The sequence below is a fragment of the Balaenoptera physalus genome (genome assembly GCF_965194825.1).
Source record: "Balaenoptera physalus genome assembly, chromosome: 15".
NCBI lineage: Eukaryota > Metazoa > Chordata > Mammalia > Artiodactyla > Balaenopteridae > Balaenoptera > Balaenoptera physalus.
In genome coordinates this window covers 12,642,306-12,659,674 of record NC_138894.1, presented here as the reverse complement: position 1 = coordinate 12,659,674, position 17,369 = coordinate 12,642,306, and the positions used below count along the sequence as shown (strand labels likewise).

At 46.3% G+C, this 17,369-nt stretch overlaps 1 protein-coding gene across 1 annotated transcript in view; it reads right to left on the bottom strand.

Moving 5' to 3' along the window:
* The window catches only part of ACOXL (acyl-CoA oxidase like), a 287,130-nt gene extending 269,840 nt beyond the window's left edge, over window positions 1–17,290 (bottom strand). The window contains exon 1 of the mRNA XM_082426944.1: window positions 12,158–17,290. Within this exon, the coding sequence (XP_082283070.1) occupies window positions 12,158–12,282 (125 nt within the window). The 5' untranslated portion in view covers window positions 12,283–17,290. The remainder of the gene's footprint in view (window positions 1–12,157) is intronic.
* Window positions 17,291–17,369: the final 79 nt, after the last annotated feature.

The window sequence follows — 17,369 nt, the reverse complement described above, 5'->3', positions numbered from 1 at the left end:
GCAGGATCCGCTGAGGAGTGGGGTGTCTGTGGGCAGACAGAGGAAGTCCCAGGAGGGAGGGAGGGAGGCAGTGGGGCGGGGAGGGCAGGAGGAAAGGGGTGGAAGGGTGAGCAGGAAGGAAGTGAAGGGGGAAATGGGGCCGAGTGAGCGCGGGATAGGAGCAGATACAATCTCCCAAGACAGAAACACGAACTGTCACCAAACTCTCTCAGGCATGTGTCTCACTAGGTAAAGGTACATGCGGCAGCTACTGCTGGGGCGCTTCCTCCCCCCCCGCCCCCCCCGGATCCTGGGGATGCCGCATCAGCTCAGCCCGAGGGGGCGGCTCCTGATTGGTCGAGGTCACCACGGGGATCTCAGCCTCCAGGACAGTGACTGGTTTAGAAACGAGACTTGAAGCTTCAAACAAGGGGGGTTAATTTTTAGGGCGCACGTGGGAGGTGCTGAGATGGGAGTGGCACCTGAGAGGTTAGCTAAGAAAGCCGTAATGGGTTTGCGGCTGACAGTTCAGGGTCTTGGAGGATGCCCAGCCCTGTAGTCTACAGGTACGACCAGGCCTTGACTGGCTCCTAAGACCACGCTCTGACCATGGGATGGTGGAGTCTGCGGGCTTATGGGGCTCCTTGTTCCCAACTGTAGTGACACCTTTGGTAACCCAAAGGATGTCTTTGGTGGAACATCATGGTACACAAATTCTGCAGGAGAAGATCTAGAGGGGAAATCCATCATCTTCAACAACAAATCCTTTCACGGGGTGTGTAGGAGGCACCTCGGTGAGTCTAACATGCACAACAGGCAGGGTTCCCTCCTAGACCTTGAGAGCTACCTGCCCACCTACCCGTCCATTTACAGGTAAAGGGGAAGATGGCCATGGAGATTCCCTCAGGGGCCCATGATGACCTGGACTTCAAGGCCTGGGGTCCCTGAAGGGCAAAGAGGAGGTCAACACTCTCCCACGGCTGCCAGGAGGGCATGGGGGGAGACCCTGGGGGTCTGAGGGGTCTCCCGTGATGTCTGAGTTCTCACAATAAGTCCATAAATAGTGTCAAAAGAAACAGAGGTTTGCACATGGTCCATAGAGCCGTCGCTGTGAAGAGAAGGGCAAGTAATCAGGGGCCCTGCAGTCGCTTTTTGTCACGGCCATAACCACGTAAGAACCAATCTCAGCTCCTGGAATCAACCCACCTGCAAAGCCTTATTCACGGAGGGAGAACAGAGTACAAATGTTGTAGCCTGGATGTGATCGTAAGGTAGAGGATGGACAGAAGGGAACTTAGAAAGAAAAGAGATGCTATCGAAGCTCGGTGCAACAAGGTAAATAAAAATAAAAACATATCCACACTAACAGGAGGTCACAGGAGAATCTCAGCTCCCTGGCAGGGAGGGAAGGGGGCAGAGGACTGCGGGACGGCACCCGGAAAACAGCGCCGGTTCTGAGATCTCATGACACAGTCAGAATGGCTTCGGTTAGAAAACAGGCCCGATTTCCTCCGAAATTGCAGTCCCTCCCCGAGGCCGAGAGGAATGAGCGCCCATGACCCCTAGTCTCTCTACACAGACATTGGTCCCTTGCATGCATAACATTTCCTTTTGGAATCAATCAGCAAGTCTCTGCCCAGAGACTTGGGAAGCCAAGTTATTGCCCAGCTTCAGATCAAAGTCACGGCCAGAGGAAGGAGGAGGGAACTTAACAGGCAGTGTTTAAGTGCCCCCATTCAAGGCAGAAATGCCTGACCTGGCTTCCCAGGTGCTCTTCTGAGACATCCTTCACTCACTGCAGTGACCCAGAGACTCAGGAAGAAGCCAAGGATGGGTGCCCAGTGCTCTGTCAGTCTGGCACGCATTTCCCCTTTTCTGGGCCACATCACCTCCTTTTGTCTTTAGCAGCCTCCCACTACCTCCCCCACCCACACGGTTCTGGTTGGTGACCCGCCCCAGGGGCCACTTTAAGGAAAAGCAATGGCAATGGCCAGCTGGGCCAATGAGGGTGACCTGGGCCAGGATGGAAGCCAAGAAGAGTCTCTGTCTTCCAGCCTGGCTGCTGAGCTGTGAGACATGCACCCAAAGCTCCAAAGGCCACGAGGTGACCAGGGTCTGTCTGGACGTGAGGAGAGCAGAGCTGAGGACTCCTGGCCGTGTCACCCTAGCAATCTGAACTCCAGCCTATGTGCCTGAAGCCAAGGTGAGCTGTGTTTCTGTCTCTGCAAGTGAAACAAAAGTGAAATAAAAGCAAACTAATTGGGGTGCTTCTGGTTAAAAACCAAAAGTTTGGTTGAAACCCAACTCACAGTGGCCTAAACAGTAAAGGGAACTTGCTACTTCACGGAACTGCAGAGACAGGACAAGGGGCAGGCTTCAGGGCACGTTTGACTCCCTGGCTCAATCATGCCCTGTCACTGTGGGTCACTTCCTCCTAGGGCTGGCTTCCCTCTTGGTGACAAAATGGCTGCACACCTAGCCAGCCTCACGTTCAGACTCCACCCCGTCCAAAATGAGAGGGTGTGCCCATCCGGCAGATCTCTCAGATAAGCAAGGAAGCATCTTTCCCAGGATCCCTCAGAAACCTCCCTTCCTATTTCATTGGCCAAAATTGGATCACGGGACTATTCCTGTACCAACCGGAGTAGCTGGCTTCCTCAGGGTTACGGGTCAATCTCTTTGTCAAGGTGGGGGGTCGACGAGGTGACTGGTCCACTTTCTCTGGATTATACAACCTATGGGAGAGGGTCACGTGCCCAAATGAAAACCTAGGAAGTGCTGGGAAGAGGCGTGATGTGAGGACAAACGCTTACTTCATTAACACTGTGGCAAACAAGGAAGAAAAGAAATTACTATTGGGTTGGCCAACAAGTTCGCTTGGGTTTTTCCGTAAGATGTTACAGAAAAACCCGAACAAACGTTTTGGCCAGCCAATAAATGTTAGGTATTACTATTGTTGTTTTCATTGACCTGTAATTACCCAAACATTTTGCCTTAAGTAGTACTACTATATTAGGTTTGTATCTTCCTTACAGTTTTTTCCTCTTGTTCCAATTTTTTATTATTTATTTATTTCCCAATCATTTTTTAAAATTGATGTATAGTTGATTTACAATATTGTATTAGCTTCAGGTGTACAACATAGTGATTCAAAAATTGTATAGATTATACTCCACTTAAAGTTATTATAAAATACTGGCTATATTCCCTGTGCTGTACATGGCAGTTCTATATTTAATTTTTGAGGAATTTCCATACTGTTTTCCATAGTGGCTACACCATTTTGTGTTCCCACCACAGCATACAAGGGTTCCGGTTTGTCTACATCCTTCCCAACGCATGTTGTCTTTTTGTATTGGTCTCTTAGAGCAGGTAGAAAACAAAAAGTGGAGTTACAAACCAATGTTACAATAAAGCTAGCATTTATAATCACCCAGGTATTTATTGATACATCACAATCTTCTCTAAGGGAATTTCTCACATTAAATTAGTGAACAGAATTTAGAATGATCAAATCCTGCAGATCCCACCTCTTCAGTGTCTCTGTCCTCTCCTCTCTGTTTTTCACCAGAACTATTCCCTTTTCACACTTCAGCATTATCCCCTTTGAGAGTCAAATGAGAGATCAGATATAAAAAGTGTGCAACCAACTGCACAGACAGCCCTGTGAAGGGGAAGTGGGACCACTGAGTCTCCTGACCTTTTACCGGCAGGGGTTTTAGTTCCTTTCTCTAGATCTCTCTTTCTCTCAGTCTCTCTCAGTCTCTTCCTGTCTCCCTCTCTGCCAGTATCCTGTGGAGGGACCCTTGGTTAGTTTACTATTTTCTTTTCTTCCAACTGTTGGTCCAACCAGGAAACAATTCTGCCTTTTACAACCATAACTGGGAGGCAACACGGGCTAAGTCATCATTTGAAATACATGATAAAGACCCTCATGCAGTTGGAGAACTAGCACAATGACAGTAACTTCTAACCACACCCATGCCTCTCCCTCCCATCTCTCTGCCCTCCCCCTCCAATCCTCTAGAATCTTGGTTTAGCATTCCTTTACTTTCATTTTATAGAGTTTCTCACATATCCAGGTATGTCTAAAGAGTATACTGTTGGTTTAATTTATGTTAACTTTGTAAAAAAAAAAAAAGGAATCAGCACACCAATGTTCATAAAAGCACTATTCACAATAGCTGAGACATGGAAGCAACCTAAGTGTCAACTGACAGAGGAATGGATAAAGAAGATGTGGTACATATATACAACGGACTACTACTCAGCCATAAAAAAAGAATGAAATAATGCCATTTGCAGCAACATGGATGGACCTAGAGATTATCATACCAAGTGAAGTAAATCAGACAGAGAAAGACAAATATTATATATCACATGTGGAATCTAAAAATATAATACAAATGAACTTATTTACGAAACAGAAACAGACTCACAGACATACAAAACAAACTTACGGTTACCAAAGGTTAAAAGGGGTGGCGGAGGGATAAATGAGGAGTTTGGGATTAGCAGATATAAAATACTATATATCAAATAGATATACAACAAGGACTTACTGTATAGCACAGGGAACTTATTCAATGTCTTGTAATAAACCATAATGGAAAAGAATATGAAAAAGAATATATATATATTCATATATATATGTGTGTGTGTACATGTATATATATATATGAATCACTTTGTTGTACATCAGCAACTAACACAACATTGTAAATCGACGATACTTCAATAAGAAAAAAAAAGCCTTGTCTTTAGCAAGTTTGATGTTTATAATACAATATTATTTTCTATACTCACTATACTATGCCTTAGCTCTCCGGGCCTTTTTTATCTACTGATTGCAAGTTTGTACCTTTAAGCAACATCTCTCTTATTCCTCCTACCACCCAGCCCCTGGTAACCATGATTCCACTCTGTTTTTATGAGTTCACAGCTTTCTTAGATTTCACGCATAAGAAGAGCATCATTTTCTAATGAGCCTAAAGTCATATATGGAGGATCCCTGCTCACCATCCTTTAGGCACCTGGGCTTATGACCTGTCATTCATTCTCCACACACCCATCCCTCAGGGACTAAAAGATTCATCTCTGGAGAAATTAACCCTGACCAAAACAAAACACTAATACTGGTCTGCCACTGAAAGGAAGGTTCTCTCTGATCAAGAAAGCCTGTGGCCAAGGACCCTGCCTGTTTACAATCAGCATTTTGCTCATATTACTCACTTCACTCCTGTTTTGAACAAACACCCAAGGCTGACTAGACATTTAACAAAAGCCTCAGACATGAGAGCCAGAGGTCAAAAGTACAAACAGGAAAAGAAAAAGGAACTCAAAGGAAATAGAGACAAAGCAGAGAATAGAAAGAAACATCTCAAAAATTACCATCAACTATTCCCAAGAAATAAGAGCCTTTGCAACCAGAAAACAAGAACAGATGCTATAAAAAAGGAATAAAGAACTTAAAGAACTTTTGAAAATTAAAAATACAATAGTAGATATTTAAAATGACTCAAGAACAGTTGGAAGATAAAGTTGAGAAAATCTCCCAGGAATTAGAATGAAAAGGTAAAGAGATGAAGAGGATTAGGAAACTAGAAGACAAGCCCAGGAGGTCCAACATGTGAACAAAAGGAGTTCAGATAAGAGAGCAGTGCAAATAGTTGAAGAACATGAGTTTCCAAATTAAAAGAGCCCATCACATACCCCCCATAATGAAAGAAATGAAAGAAAAAGAGGCCCACATCAAGCCACAACATGGTGAAATTCCATAAAACCAGTGCTAAAAAGAAAGTCCTAGAAACTTCCAGGAGGGAGGAAGAAAAACAAGTCATATATTTATATATTAAAATGCCAGGGTGCAGAAGCGATCAGATTAATTAATAACAATGTTGGATACTTGAAAGCAATGGCATAATGTCCTTAAAATTCTGGGGGAAATTTTACTTCCAGCCTAGAATTTTACACCTGTACAAATATTCAGCCGATTTTGATAGTAAATATTTTCAGACGTGAAGATCTCAAAAATCTCAAAAAGTTAACTCTCTGGCATCCCTTCTCAGAAAGCTATTAGATGAGAGACTGTCCTGGTTATCTATAGCTATGGTAACAATGTACCCCAAAACTTAGTGGCTTAAAACAACAATTCATTATCATTATATCTCACTACTCTAACAGGAACTTGGACACACAGGATCAAGTAGAGATGGCGTGTCTTGGCTTCTCAGTGTCTGGGGTCCCAGCTTAGATGACTTAGATGGCTGGAGGCTGGAGCAGTCGGGAATGTTCAGCATCTCTCTATGGGGCATCGCTACATGGACCAGCTCGGGCTTCCTCACAGCATGGCAGCCATAGGCTGGTAGAACTTTTCACATGGAAGCTTGGGGCCTCAAGAGACAGGAAGTGGAAGGTACCGGTCACTTTAGGCCTAAGCCTGGACACTGGCACACTGGCACTTCAGCCATATCCTGTGGGTCAAAGCAGTCACAAGCCACCCAGATTCAAGGGGAGGGTTCACAAACCACACCTCTCAACGGGAGCAGTGTTAAAGAACTTGTGGCCATCTCTAATCCTCCACAAAGGGTAACCAAAAAAAGAGAAGGCCTGGGGAAACAGTGACTTGACTATAGAAGAGATGCAAAGGAAATTCCCAAGATAATGGTGAAGACAATGTAAAGCCACTCCAGACTAAAGCCCCAGAAGGAGGCCTCCTGGATGGATGTGTCCGTGGGGGGCCAGGAGGAACAGAACTGCCAGTTACCTGACAGGTTTGACCAAATTGAGAGAAGTGCAACTGTTCTATCCAAAAGTGTGGAGGCCAGCGAGTGATGAGTTTATACAAAACTAAGCAAATGAATAAAAGGGGCAACTGTTAGCCCAAGAGAACACCAAAAGTTGTGAAAGAAAGGAAATGAAATATGGTACACTAAGGGGCATAGCTGAGAATAATACTTACATAGTCACAGCGATGTGAACACTGGATACTGATTTAAGTAAAAATGGGGATGCACGGATTTGGGGGAATAAGGAAAGAAAGTGGGCATTAGTGGGAGTCTTCATTTTCTATACGAGTAAGTCATTATATAATCAAGAAGTAGCTGCTTACGCATGCTTTTAAGGAAATAGAGGTAAATAACATAAGAATCCAATGAAAGACTTGGAAGTGTTTGCCAGTGAGGAAAGGGGATGAGGGGATGAGGGATGAAGGGGGGTGGAACAGGGGTGGATGTTTTTCACTCCAAACCTCATAGTATTTTTGGTATTAAGTAAGTTCATACATTATATCATGAAAATAAAACTTAAATTGTAAAAGAGCAAGCTGTAGGACAAAACACATAGTATGATCCTGTTTATATAAGAAAATGTTCACATGTATATATATGTGAACTCATAGGAAAATAGAAAAAGTAGAAAAAAACCCTACAACACACTAAAGTATTCAAAGTGGTCGGAGGACCAAAAGCCCATCAACAAATGAATGGGTAAACAAAATGTGGTCTATCCATGCAGTGGAGTGTTATCCAGCCTTAAAACAGAAGAAGAGGGGCTTCCCTGGTGGCACAGTGGTTGAGAATCTGCCTGCCGGTGCAGGGGACATGGGTTCGAGCCCTGGTCTGGGAAGATCCCACATGCCGCGGAGCAACTAGGCCCGTGAGCCACAACTACTGAGCCTGCGCGTCCGGAGCCTGTGCTCCGCAACAGGAGAGGCCACGATAGTGAGAGGCCCGCGCACCGCGATGAAGAGTGGGCTCTGCTTGCCGCAACTAGAGAAAGCCCTCGCACAGAAACGAAGACCCAACACAGCCAAAAATAAATTAATTAATTAATTTTAAAAAGATTAAAAAATAAAAATAAAAATAAAAAAACGGAAGATTCTGTCACGTGTCACAACATGAACGAACCTTCAGGACACTCTGCCAAGTGCATAAGCCAAACTCCAAAGGACAAATGTTGTATGATTCCACTTATGTGAAGTAACTACAGTAGTCAAATTCATAGAGACAGAAAGTAGAATGGTGGTTGCCAGGGGCTGGGGGAGGAAGGAAGGGGGAGTTAGTGTTTAATGAGTACAGTTTCAAATTGTGATGATGCCGAAGTTCTGGAGATGGACGGTGGTGATGGTCGCACAACACTGTGAATGTACTTAATGCCACTGCACACTTAAAAATGGTTAAAATGGTAAATTTTATTTTCTGTGTATTTCACCACAATCAAAAAAGAAAAAGTGGTTCGGGGGAGGGGACAGTTTAAGAAACTTTCACGTTTTCCATATTATTTGACTCTTTGCAATGAGAAGTTTTTCATGAAATACTTGCATGTATATAGAAGACTGAGGGGAAAAACTAAACCTTTGCAAAAGTTAAGGAAGAGAAATGTGCACTGCTCCAGGGAAGGAAAGAAAAGGCAGCGAAGAGAAAGCAGGGGGAGGGGGAACCAGGCAGGCCCAGCACAGCCAGGTCAGGGAGGGGAGCCCTGAGGAAGGGTGGTGAGGGGGTCTTGGGGGCCCAGAAATGTCTAGTGGGGCCTGTAAGCCTCGCATTGTGCACGCCCACTCGCCGCCAGGCCCTCAGGAGAGAGCTCCGGTTTGCCAAGAAACAAACTCAAAAACATTTCAAAAGCTTATCTCACTTCAGATGTTGCTTTTAAATATTCCCTGCAAACCCCAGGGAGGAGCCTCAAGTGGCCCAGAATCCTGTGGGGTCCCAGTCAAGGGCATGCTGTCCTATGCACCACAGGGCAGGTGTGACCCTCAGCAGCCGGGGCGTCCCCGGAGCCTGGGGGACCCTCCACCACAGTAGGGACAGGGAGGACTCGGCCCGGCAAGCTGGTCTCGGGGAGAGACGGGGCACCCTGGCTGTGCCCACACCACACCTGGGGCGGCGGACGAGCGCATGAATCCCTGCACTGAGGGCAGCTATGATGTGCACAGAAAACTGCACAACCAGGTTTTTGGTTTTTTTGGAAGCACGCTGTTTCCTGGGCTCTTCGGTCCTGGGAGTGCCGGACCCCGTACAAACTTCCCACTATACACACAGCACACTAATGAACCCCACCCCTCCCATACCTACTTGAACTTCAAAGGCCTGGGGAGGGGAGACCGGCCACAGGAGGCCTCACCTTGCCTCAGTGAATCTGTGGCTAGAGAAGTTTTATTTCTGGCCTCCCATGGAGCGTTTTACTGCAGCAGAATGTTAAAAAAAAAAAAAAAAAAAAAATCGAGAAATCAGGATCACTGTCTTCTAACACCCGGTAAGATCAAATCTGATACAATGTGAACTTTCAAACAGATAGCACAATCTTTGATCACTGGAGAAAAACAATATGAAATTTAGGCTCTTATTTCAACTCTGAAATTATGAAGTCAATAAGCAAGAACTGGAGAGAATGGAAAAGTGTTTGTTAGGGTAATTTGTACCTTTTTCTTTTTCTCCTTTCTTTTTTTTTTTTTCTTTTTGGTGTCACACCACAGCCAGCAATACTAAATAGCTACTCAACAGTTTATAAGTGTCCCAACAATCCAGCAGCACAGATATTATCCCCATTCTTTTGAATCAGCAAATGTAAGCTCAGGAAGGTAAAATCACACTTGATGACAATCACACAGGCAATAAGCTGCCGGCTGGCTTTCCAGCCCCCGCCTGCCTTTCCCTCTGTCCCTAAGCAGACCGTGCAATTCACAGCAAAGAACCTTCTACAAGGCCCAAATCAGTAGTTTGGATATTAGCATTCTGTCCCATCATTTAAACTGCAGTTATCTAAATTGAAAAGACAAAGAGATGACAGCCCATGAACTAAACTGAAAAGATGGAGGAAGATAGGAAAAGGGATGTGACGGAACTAAATATGACTTAAAGCAATAGGACCTCCTTGCCCTCTGAAAAATTATTGAGGCCTCCACACAAAAACCTGCACATAGATGTTTATAGCAGTTTTATTCATAATTGCCAAAACTTGGAATCAACCGAGATGACCTTCAGTAGATGAATGGATAAATAAACTGTGGTTCATCCAGACAATGGAATACTATTCAGCAAGAAAAAGAAATGAGCTATCAGGCCATGAAAAGACATGGATGAAGCTTAAATACATATCACTAAGTGAAATAAGGCAATCTGAAAAGGCTACATACTATATGAATCCAACTGTATGATTGTAGAAAAGGCAAAACTATGGAAACAGTGAAAAGATCAGTGGTTGCCAGGGGTAGGTGGTAGGGAGAGAAGAATAGAGCACAGAGAATTTTTAAGGCAGTGAAAATATTCTGTATGATACCAAATGATGCGTACATGTCATTCTACTTTTGTCCAAACACACAGAATGTACAACACCAAGAGTGAACTGTAATGTAAACTGTGGACTCTGAGTGATTATGATAAATCAATGGATTCATTTTTGGTTAAAAAAAAATACACACACACACAAAAACAAAAAAACACACAAAAAAGCAAAAAACAAGTACCATTCTGGTGAGTGATGTTAATAACGGAGGGGGGGGTGCTATGTCTGTGTGGGGACAGGGGGTATATGGGAAATCTCTGTACCTCCCTCTCAATTTTGTTGTAAACCTAAAACTGCTCTTTAAAATTGTCTTTAAAAAAATTATTGGGGGCCCCAAATATCTATTGGTATTTATCATCTTAGAAATTATAACAGAAAAATTGTTCAAATATTTATTAAATCATTTGAAAATAACAGTATTAAAATTTAATTAGAAAAGTGGCATTGTTCTGCATTTTTACAAATCTTTCATATCTGCCTTAAAACTGCTGGATTCTCATATCTGCTTCTGCAGACATGTTGGAAAATTATACATCATGTAGTCTCTGGGAACTAACACTGAACAGTTGTGAGAAAATGAGAATGAAAAGGCCAATAACTGCTTCATATTATTACTAAAATAATTTCTAACCTGTGAAGCTCCTGGGACAGTCTTGGGTACCGCCCGGAGACCCTGGACCATGCTTTGAGAATCATGACATAAAGAACTAGGTGTGAGAGAGAGAGAAAAAGAAGGTGGGGAGACACTCAAGGGCACACCCACCATCTCACACCTGTCAGCTTTCACCTTCCCCAAGCTCCCCTCTCCCCACTGGGTACCACCAGGGCAGAAACCGCAGCTCCCTGGCCAAGGACAGGCTGCTTTTACTCCAAGCATCTCTTTCCCTCTCAGCCCAGCTCAACCTTGAGACATAAACTAAACGTGAGCTAAGTAGTTAATCTTCCTTCGGAACATACTGGTGTTCTTAACTGGAGCTTTCTTCAACTAAAACTCCAAAGCCTGATTCTAAAGGTGGGCTTATCAGACAGCCTGAGATGGGGTCAGCCGCCCATCAGAGCACAGGAGAAACAGTTCCCATTGAGACACAAGGGTTGAGTTCTGGTCCTGACTGGCCGGTCCCTGAGTTATTTTCTCCTTCTGCAAACTTAGGCTGCACCAAGCCCTCTGCCCACTTCTCAGGGCTGTCCTGGCATCAAATGACCTCGTGGACCTGAGCCCACCTTACAACCCAAGCACCCCATTTGCTGTTAGGCTGCCCCTCTGCACACTTGGACTCCACGGGGCCCCTGGGAACCTGCCCCACGCCGACGACCAGATACACCCTGGGCAGAGCCAGTCCACCCCTGTGCCGGGAAAATGCCCTTACTTCCCGGCAGGCACGACCCGAGATGACGCTGTTCTGCCCCGGTTTCCGCGCTCCTGGTCCGGACAGGGTTGCACGGTGGCCCTGGGCGCGCTTCACTCCCGCCTCATCCTGGGTTTTCTTCCCCTTCTTCCCTCCAGGGGTGGGACACCCGGAGGCGGGGAGTCAAGAAACAGGTTTAGAAGCAAGGCCGACCCTTCCAGCCACCACTCTCGGCCGAGCACCCCGCCCGCCGCTGCGGGGACCCACCCGTGCACCCCGACTCCCGGTGTAGGAGGGAGCTCGGCGGGCGGAGGACACCTCCAGGGGCAGATGAAGTCGCCGGCTCTGCTGCGCCCACAGGACTGGGGAGGGCAGTCCATCATCTGCCAGGTCGGGAGGGACCTGCTTCTCGGGCACAGCACCCACATCCCCAGCTCGCCCTCGCCCGGGGCGCACCAGGAGGTCGCTGCCCGCAGGGACGCGCGGGGGACCGAGGGGACGCGGCCGGCGGCGGGACGCACGGGGCGGGGTGGCGACGAGGCCGGTACCTGTGCCGGAAGAGCGGGCAGCCGCCCAGAAGCCAGCGCATCTCGTCCTTGAGGCTCCAGAACTCGCAGTCCAGATAGCGGTGCAGGGACGAGTCCCCGAGCCCCAGGTCCGGCGCCGGTTCCATCGCGCCGCCCGTCCTCTGGCGCGTCCGCTTCCCTGCGCGCCTCCTCCAGCTGCTGCACTTGGGGCCGAGGAGCGCACGCCCTCTTATCCGCACGCCGCCGCCAGCCAGTCTCCTCCCTCCCCGGCGCTGGCCCTGCCCCGACCGGCTCCCTGGGCACCAAGTGAAGAAAAGCACGGTCCAGGGAGACTGAGCTCTCACAATGGTCTCCCCTGGAACAAACTCTACTGCCTGGCCCTGGGGCTTTAGTTTCTGCCGCCCGTGCCCACGGCTCAGTTAGTTGTCCCTCCAGTCGGTGGCCCACAAGAAGTGAGTATTAGAACCCGAGAGGGGCAGTTGGTGAGGTAGACACAGGGTACGCTGTGGGCACGGGGGTCCTGGTTGCTCAGAGCTGTGACATCTTACTCAGAGGACCTCCCGTGCCAGCCTCTCTGCCACCGAGATCCAAGATGCCCCAGGCCATGCTCTGGTCTCCTTACGGAGTCCAAGCTCGCTCCTCTCTCTGGGGTCAGGCCAATGAATGGAAGATGAGGTGCTGAGGCAAGGAATATGACTTTATTATGAAAGCCAGCAGGCTGAAAAGATGGCAAAGTCTCAAAACAACCATCTTATGGGGGTTTGGATGCCAGTTTCTTTTATAGCACAGAGAGGGGGAGGAGACAAGGAAGTAAAAAGGCGTGAGTTTTGCAAATATCACCTGGAATGGCCAGCCTCGGGGAGGGGATGTGTTAATTTCTGCTTTCTTGTGGCCATCCACAGGTGGACAGGGTCCAGATGTTTCCCTGAACAAAGGCACTTTGGTTTAACATCCAGGCAGAGGCGCAGGGTTCCCTGAGGCAGGCCACTGTGTATAGACAGTATCCTTTTCGTGAACAAAAGCAGCGGAAAGCAAAGGTTAAACTAAAAGAAACAGATCCACCATGTAGTCAGATTTGGCTCTTCCCTGTGACAGTCCCAACTCAGCTGCAGCTCAGCTCAAATCCTTGCCACCCCCACACTGGGCATTCCAATGAACTTTAATATTACTGTAATCTGGGGGTGGCCCGGGCCTGCAGCGTAGCTGGGAGACGCAAACAGAACAAGGCAACGAGCAAACACTAACTCATCTCCCAGCACCCTCCTTCTGTTGCTTTAACAAGTGACAAATGTTCATTCCTTTCCTCTCTCTAAGTCTCATATACTTTATTGATTCTCCTTTTAAGTATGAAGGAAATGTTAGCTGTTCCCTTCCAAAGACCACCCTGCTGGGGAGATGACTCTTGGGGGTGTAGGGTAGCTGGCAGTTGGGTCGCTGTGTGCTGTCATTAGGTTTATGGACATCACTTGTATCAGTTTCCTAAGGCTTGTGTAACAAACATTTATTGTTAAAGTTCTGGAGGTCAGAAGTCTAAGATGGATCTTACAGGACTAAAAATCAAGGTGTTGGCAGAGCTGGACCCCTCCTGGAGGCTCCAGGAGAAAAATCCCTTTCCTCATCTTTTCCAGCTTCTAGAATCTGCCTGCATTTGTAGGGTCCCAGCCCCTTCCTCCATCTTCAAAGTGCATCCCAACAACCTCTGCTTCCTTGCTGGTCTCCTGACTTTGACCTTCCTGCCTCCCTCTTAGAAGGACTCTGGTGACTACATTGGGCCCACCCAGATAATTCAGGATAATCTCCTTGTTTCCATATCTGTAATTTAATCACACCAGCAACATCCCCTTCCCCAGGTGAGATAACATACAGGTTCTGGGGATTAGGCTATGAACATCTTTGGTGGGCCATTGTTCTGTCCACCACAACACCTGTGCAGCTGCAAGTAACAATACTTACCAGATGCCATGAATAAGGACTTTGTCTTCTCATATAACCGGGAGGCTGGGGGTAGGAAAGCCCGAGGGCTAATCCAGTGGCTCTACTCCAGGGACCCAGGTTCCCTCTCCATCTTTCTTCTCCAGCATCCTTTCTCAGTGTGTTATCTTTATCTCTCAGTCATCAGATGGATGCTGCAGCTCCAAGCACCACTTGGTGCCAAGCAGAAGAGGGGCATTTCCTTCTATATCAGTCAGGATAGCACAGTAGTAAGAAACGACCTCAAAACGACACACACTGTGGTCACAAATACCCCAAACCTTAGGGTTTAAAAAGCTAAGACTTTAATTCTCACCACGCCACCTGGGGGCTCTGCCCCATGTCCTCTTTCTCCAGGTCCCAGCTGAGAGAACAGCCACTGTGTGGCCACACAGGCTCTTCAAGCTTCCAGCTGCAAAGGACCTGTGTAACTTCCACACATAATCCATTGGCCAAAGCAGTTCACGCCTGACTCTGTGGGGGAAGGGAAGTACCATCCAGGACATGCCCAGAAGGCCAACGCCCCAAATAACCTGGGAGCAGCACTTGTGGCTACTAAATCTTGCCAAACATTCGGCTCACCGTCTGTCCCACAGGCAACATGCACTCTCCACGCCCCAAAGGAGACAACCAAACAAAGTCCCAGACTATCACGATATCAAGTCCAAGGCCCCTGGGGGATGCACAGTCGTCTCTGCATCAAGTCAGGATGTGGTACCTTTCGATTCAGAGACCTAAAAGCTGAAAAGGTAAGTTACTACTAAGTAAGCTTCCAAGTCTATGTAACTTTAGTGAGAAAAAAATCCTTTGTAGTTATAAGTCACTAAGATTTTGCTGGAGCTTTGTTTGCTACCCAACCATAACCTAACCTATCCTAGAAGATCCTGGAAGAATTCTGATGCTGAAATAAAAAACCAAAGTATGTGCAACTGGCTTAGAGACAGTGAAGGGAGAGGGCAGTGAAGGGAGAGGGCAGTGAAGATGATATTAAACAAAGCTGGACGGAAGGAGGTTCATGTTATGAAGTGGCAAACGTTTGACAGCACTGTCACCAACAGATGACACAGCCTAATGAACTCATCACTTCAGAAGAAGATGCTAAAAACAATGTTAGCACTGCACGTTGGCTGCTATTGGTTGTGTTGGACAAGTTATTATAAGAGATGAACTTAGAAAAGAAGTGGTTTCTACATTGGCTGCATATTAGCTTAATTTAGGGTGGTTTGTTTGTTTTTTACTGCTCAGTGGCCCACTCAGTGGTCTCGACGCAGAGCCTTAGCCCTTGGATAAGCCCCGTCCTTCCCACCTTGCCACCATTGCTAGGCGCCCTGAGAAGTTTCTCCCATGTGATCATGAGCAGCTCCGCTGCCTCTCCCACTGGACACAGTCTGACTCCATGTGGAGCCCTGGGCTGCGACCAGAAGGTGCATGTGGGGAAGGGAGCCTGGAGACACAGCTCCCTCTGTTATCATGTCACTTTGTGAACAGGGCCCTCCAGCAGAGTTTACAATGAGAAAAACTCAGCAGCCTTTACTGACTGCCTCTCTTATCCTAGGAGCTAGACAGGGGTCCAGGGATAGGGAAGGGGAAGATTCCAGAAACAGCCACCACGCTGTCCTCAGGAATACCCACCCTCCAAACAGCCACAGCTTCATTACAGGATCACCCCCGATGTGCCTGCCTCCTTTTCTCCCCAGGACGGAGCCTTTGACAAATGGACTCCAACGGGCACACTCCAGCCCCACCAGGCACAAGTGGCACATGCTGGGGACGCCCATCGTGAACATGGACCAACCACACACTAAGGATTATCTCTGTATGTTGCATGCAGGGATCTCCATGCGAACTGTTTAAAAAGCAAGGGAAGAATGGTGTGTAAAATCTGCTACCTCTTGTGTAACAGGAAGAGTATGTGTGCGTGCACATTTACTTATATTTTCAAAAAGAAACAAGGATAAACCAAAAGCTAATGAGCTGCATGAGCTGCTTGTATATTTTGGAGATTAATCCTTTGCCAGTTGCTTCATTTGCAAATATTTTCTCCCATTCTGAGGGTTATCTTTTCGTTCTGTTTATGGTTTCCTTTGCTGTGCAAAAGCTTTTAAGTTTAATTAGGTCCCATTTGTTTATTTTTGTTTTTATCTTCATTACTCTAGGCGGTGGAATTGAAAAAGATCTTGCTGCAATTTATGTCAAAGAGTGTTTTGCCTATGTTTTCCTCTGAGAGTTTTATTGTATCCGGCCTTACATTTAGGCCTTTAGTCCATTTGAGTTTATTTTTGTGTGTGGTGTTAGGGAGTGTTCTAATTTCATTCTTTTACATGTAGCTGTCCATGCTGAACAGCAGAAACTAACACAACAATGTAAAGCAACTATACGCCAATAAAAATTAATTTTAAAAAAGCCAATGAAAATTATTACCTATAAGAGGAGAGAGGGAATGAGGATGGAAGGTAAACTCTCTGAATATAACTTGTTTTATAATTTTTACTTTGGAGCTAGGTAAATGTTTTACATAACTTTAAAAAATTAAACCTAATGGGAAAATAAAGTGGCCTCTAAAAAAGCAAACTGAAACAAATTTACTCAATTCTATTTCAAGTTGGTGGCATGATCACAAGAGAAAAACTATTCAACTAACTTTAAATTCATTAATTTGAACAGCCCACTAGGAATATAGCCCAAGAAGGGTAAAAAGAAATATAGAGAAATTTTATACTACATTTAATAGTCCTAGTAGTAATAGTAATATTGGTTTTATTTTGAAACTGTTTTGTGTATGCTGTAATATAAAACAAATAATTAACTAGATAAATGGCATTAGAATCCAAGATCATTAACATAAAAAAGTGACAAAAACAAAATCAAAGAAATTAAGGCAAAATCCTTAAGTTAAATCCTTACCTTAAATTTGAATTGGAGGGACTTCCCTGGTGGCGCAGTGGTTAAGAATCCACCTGCCAATGCAGGGGACACGGGTTTGAGCCCTGGTCTGGGAAGATCCCACATGCCGCAGAGCAACTAAGCCCATGTGCCACAACTACTGAGGCTGTGCTCTAGAGCCCACGAGCCACAACTACTGAGCCCGTGTGCCACAACTACTGAAGCCCGTGCACCTAGAGCCTGTGCTCCGCAACAAGAGAAGCCACCGCAATGAGAAGTAAGCACACCGCAACGAAGAGTAGCCCCCGCTCGCCGCAACTAGAGAAAAGCCCAAATGCGGCAGCAACGAAGACACAATGCAGACAAAAATTAATTAATT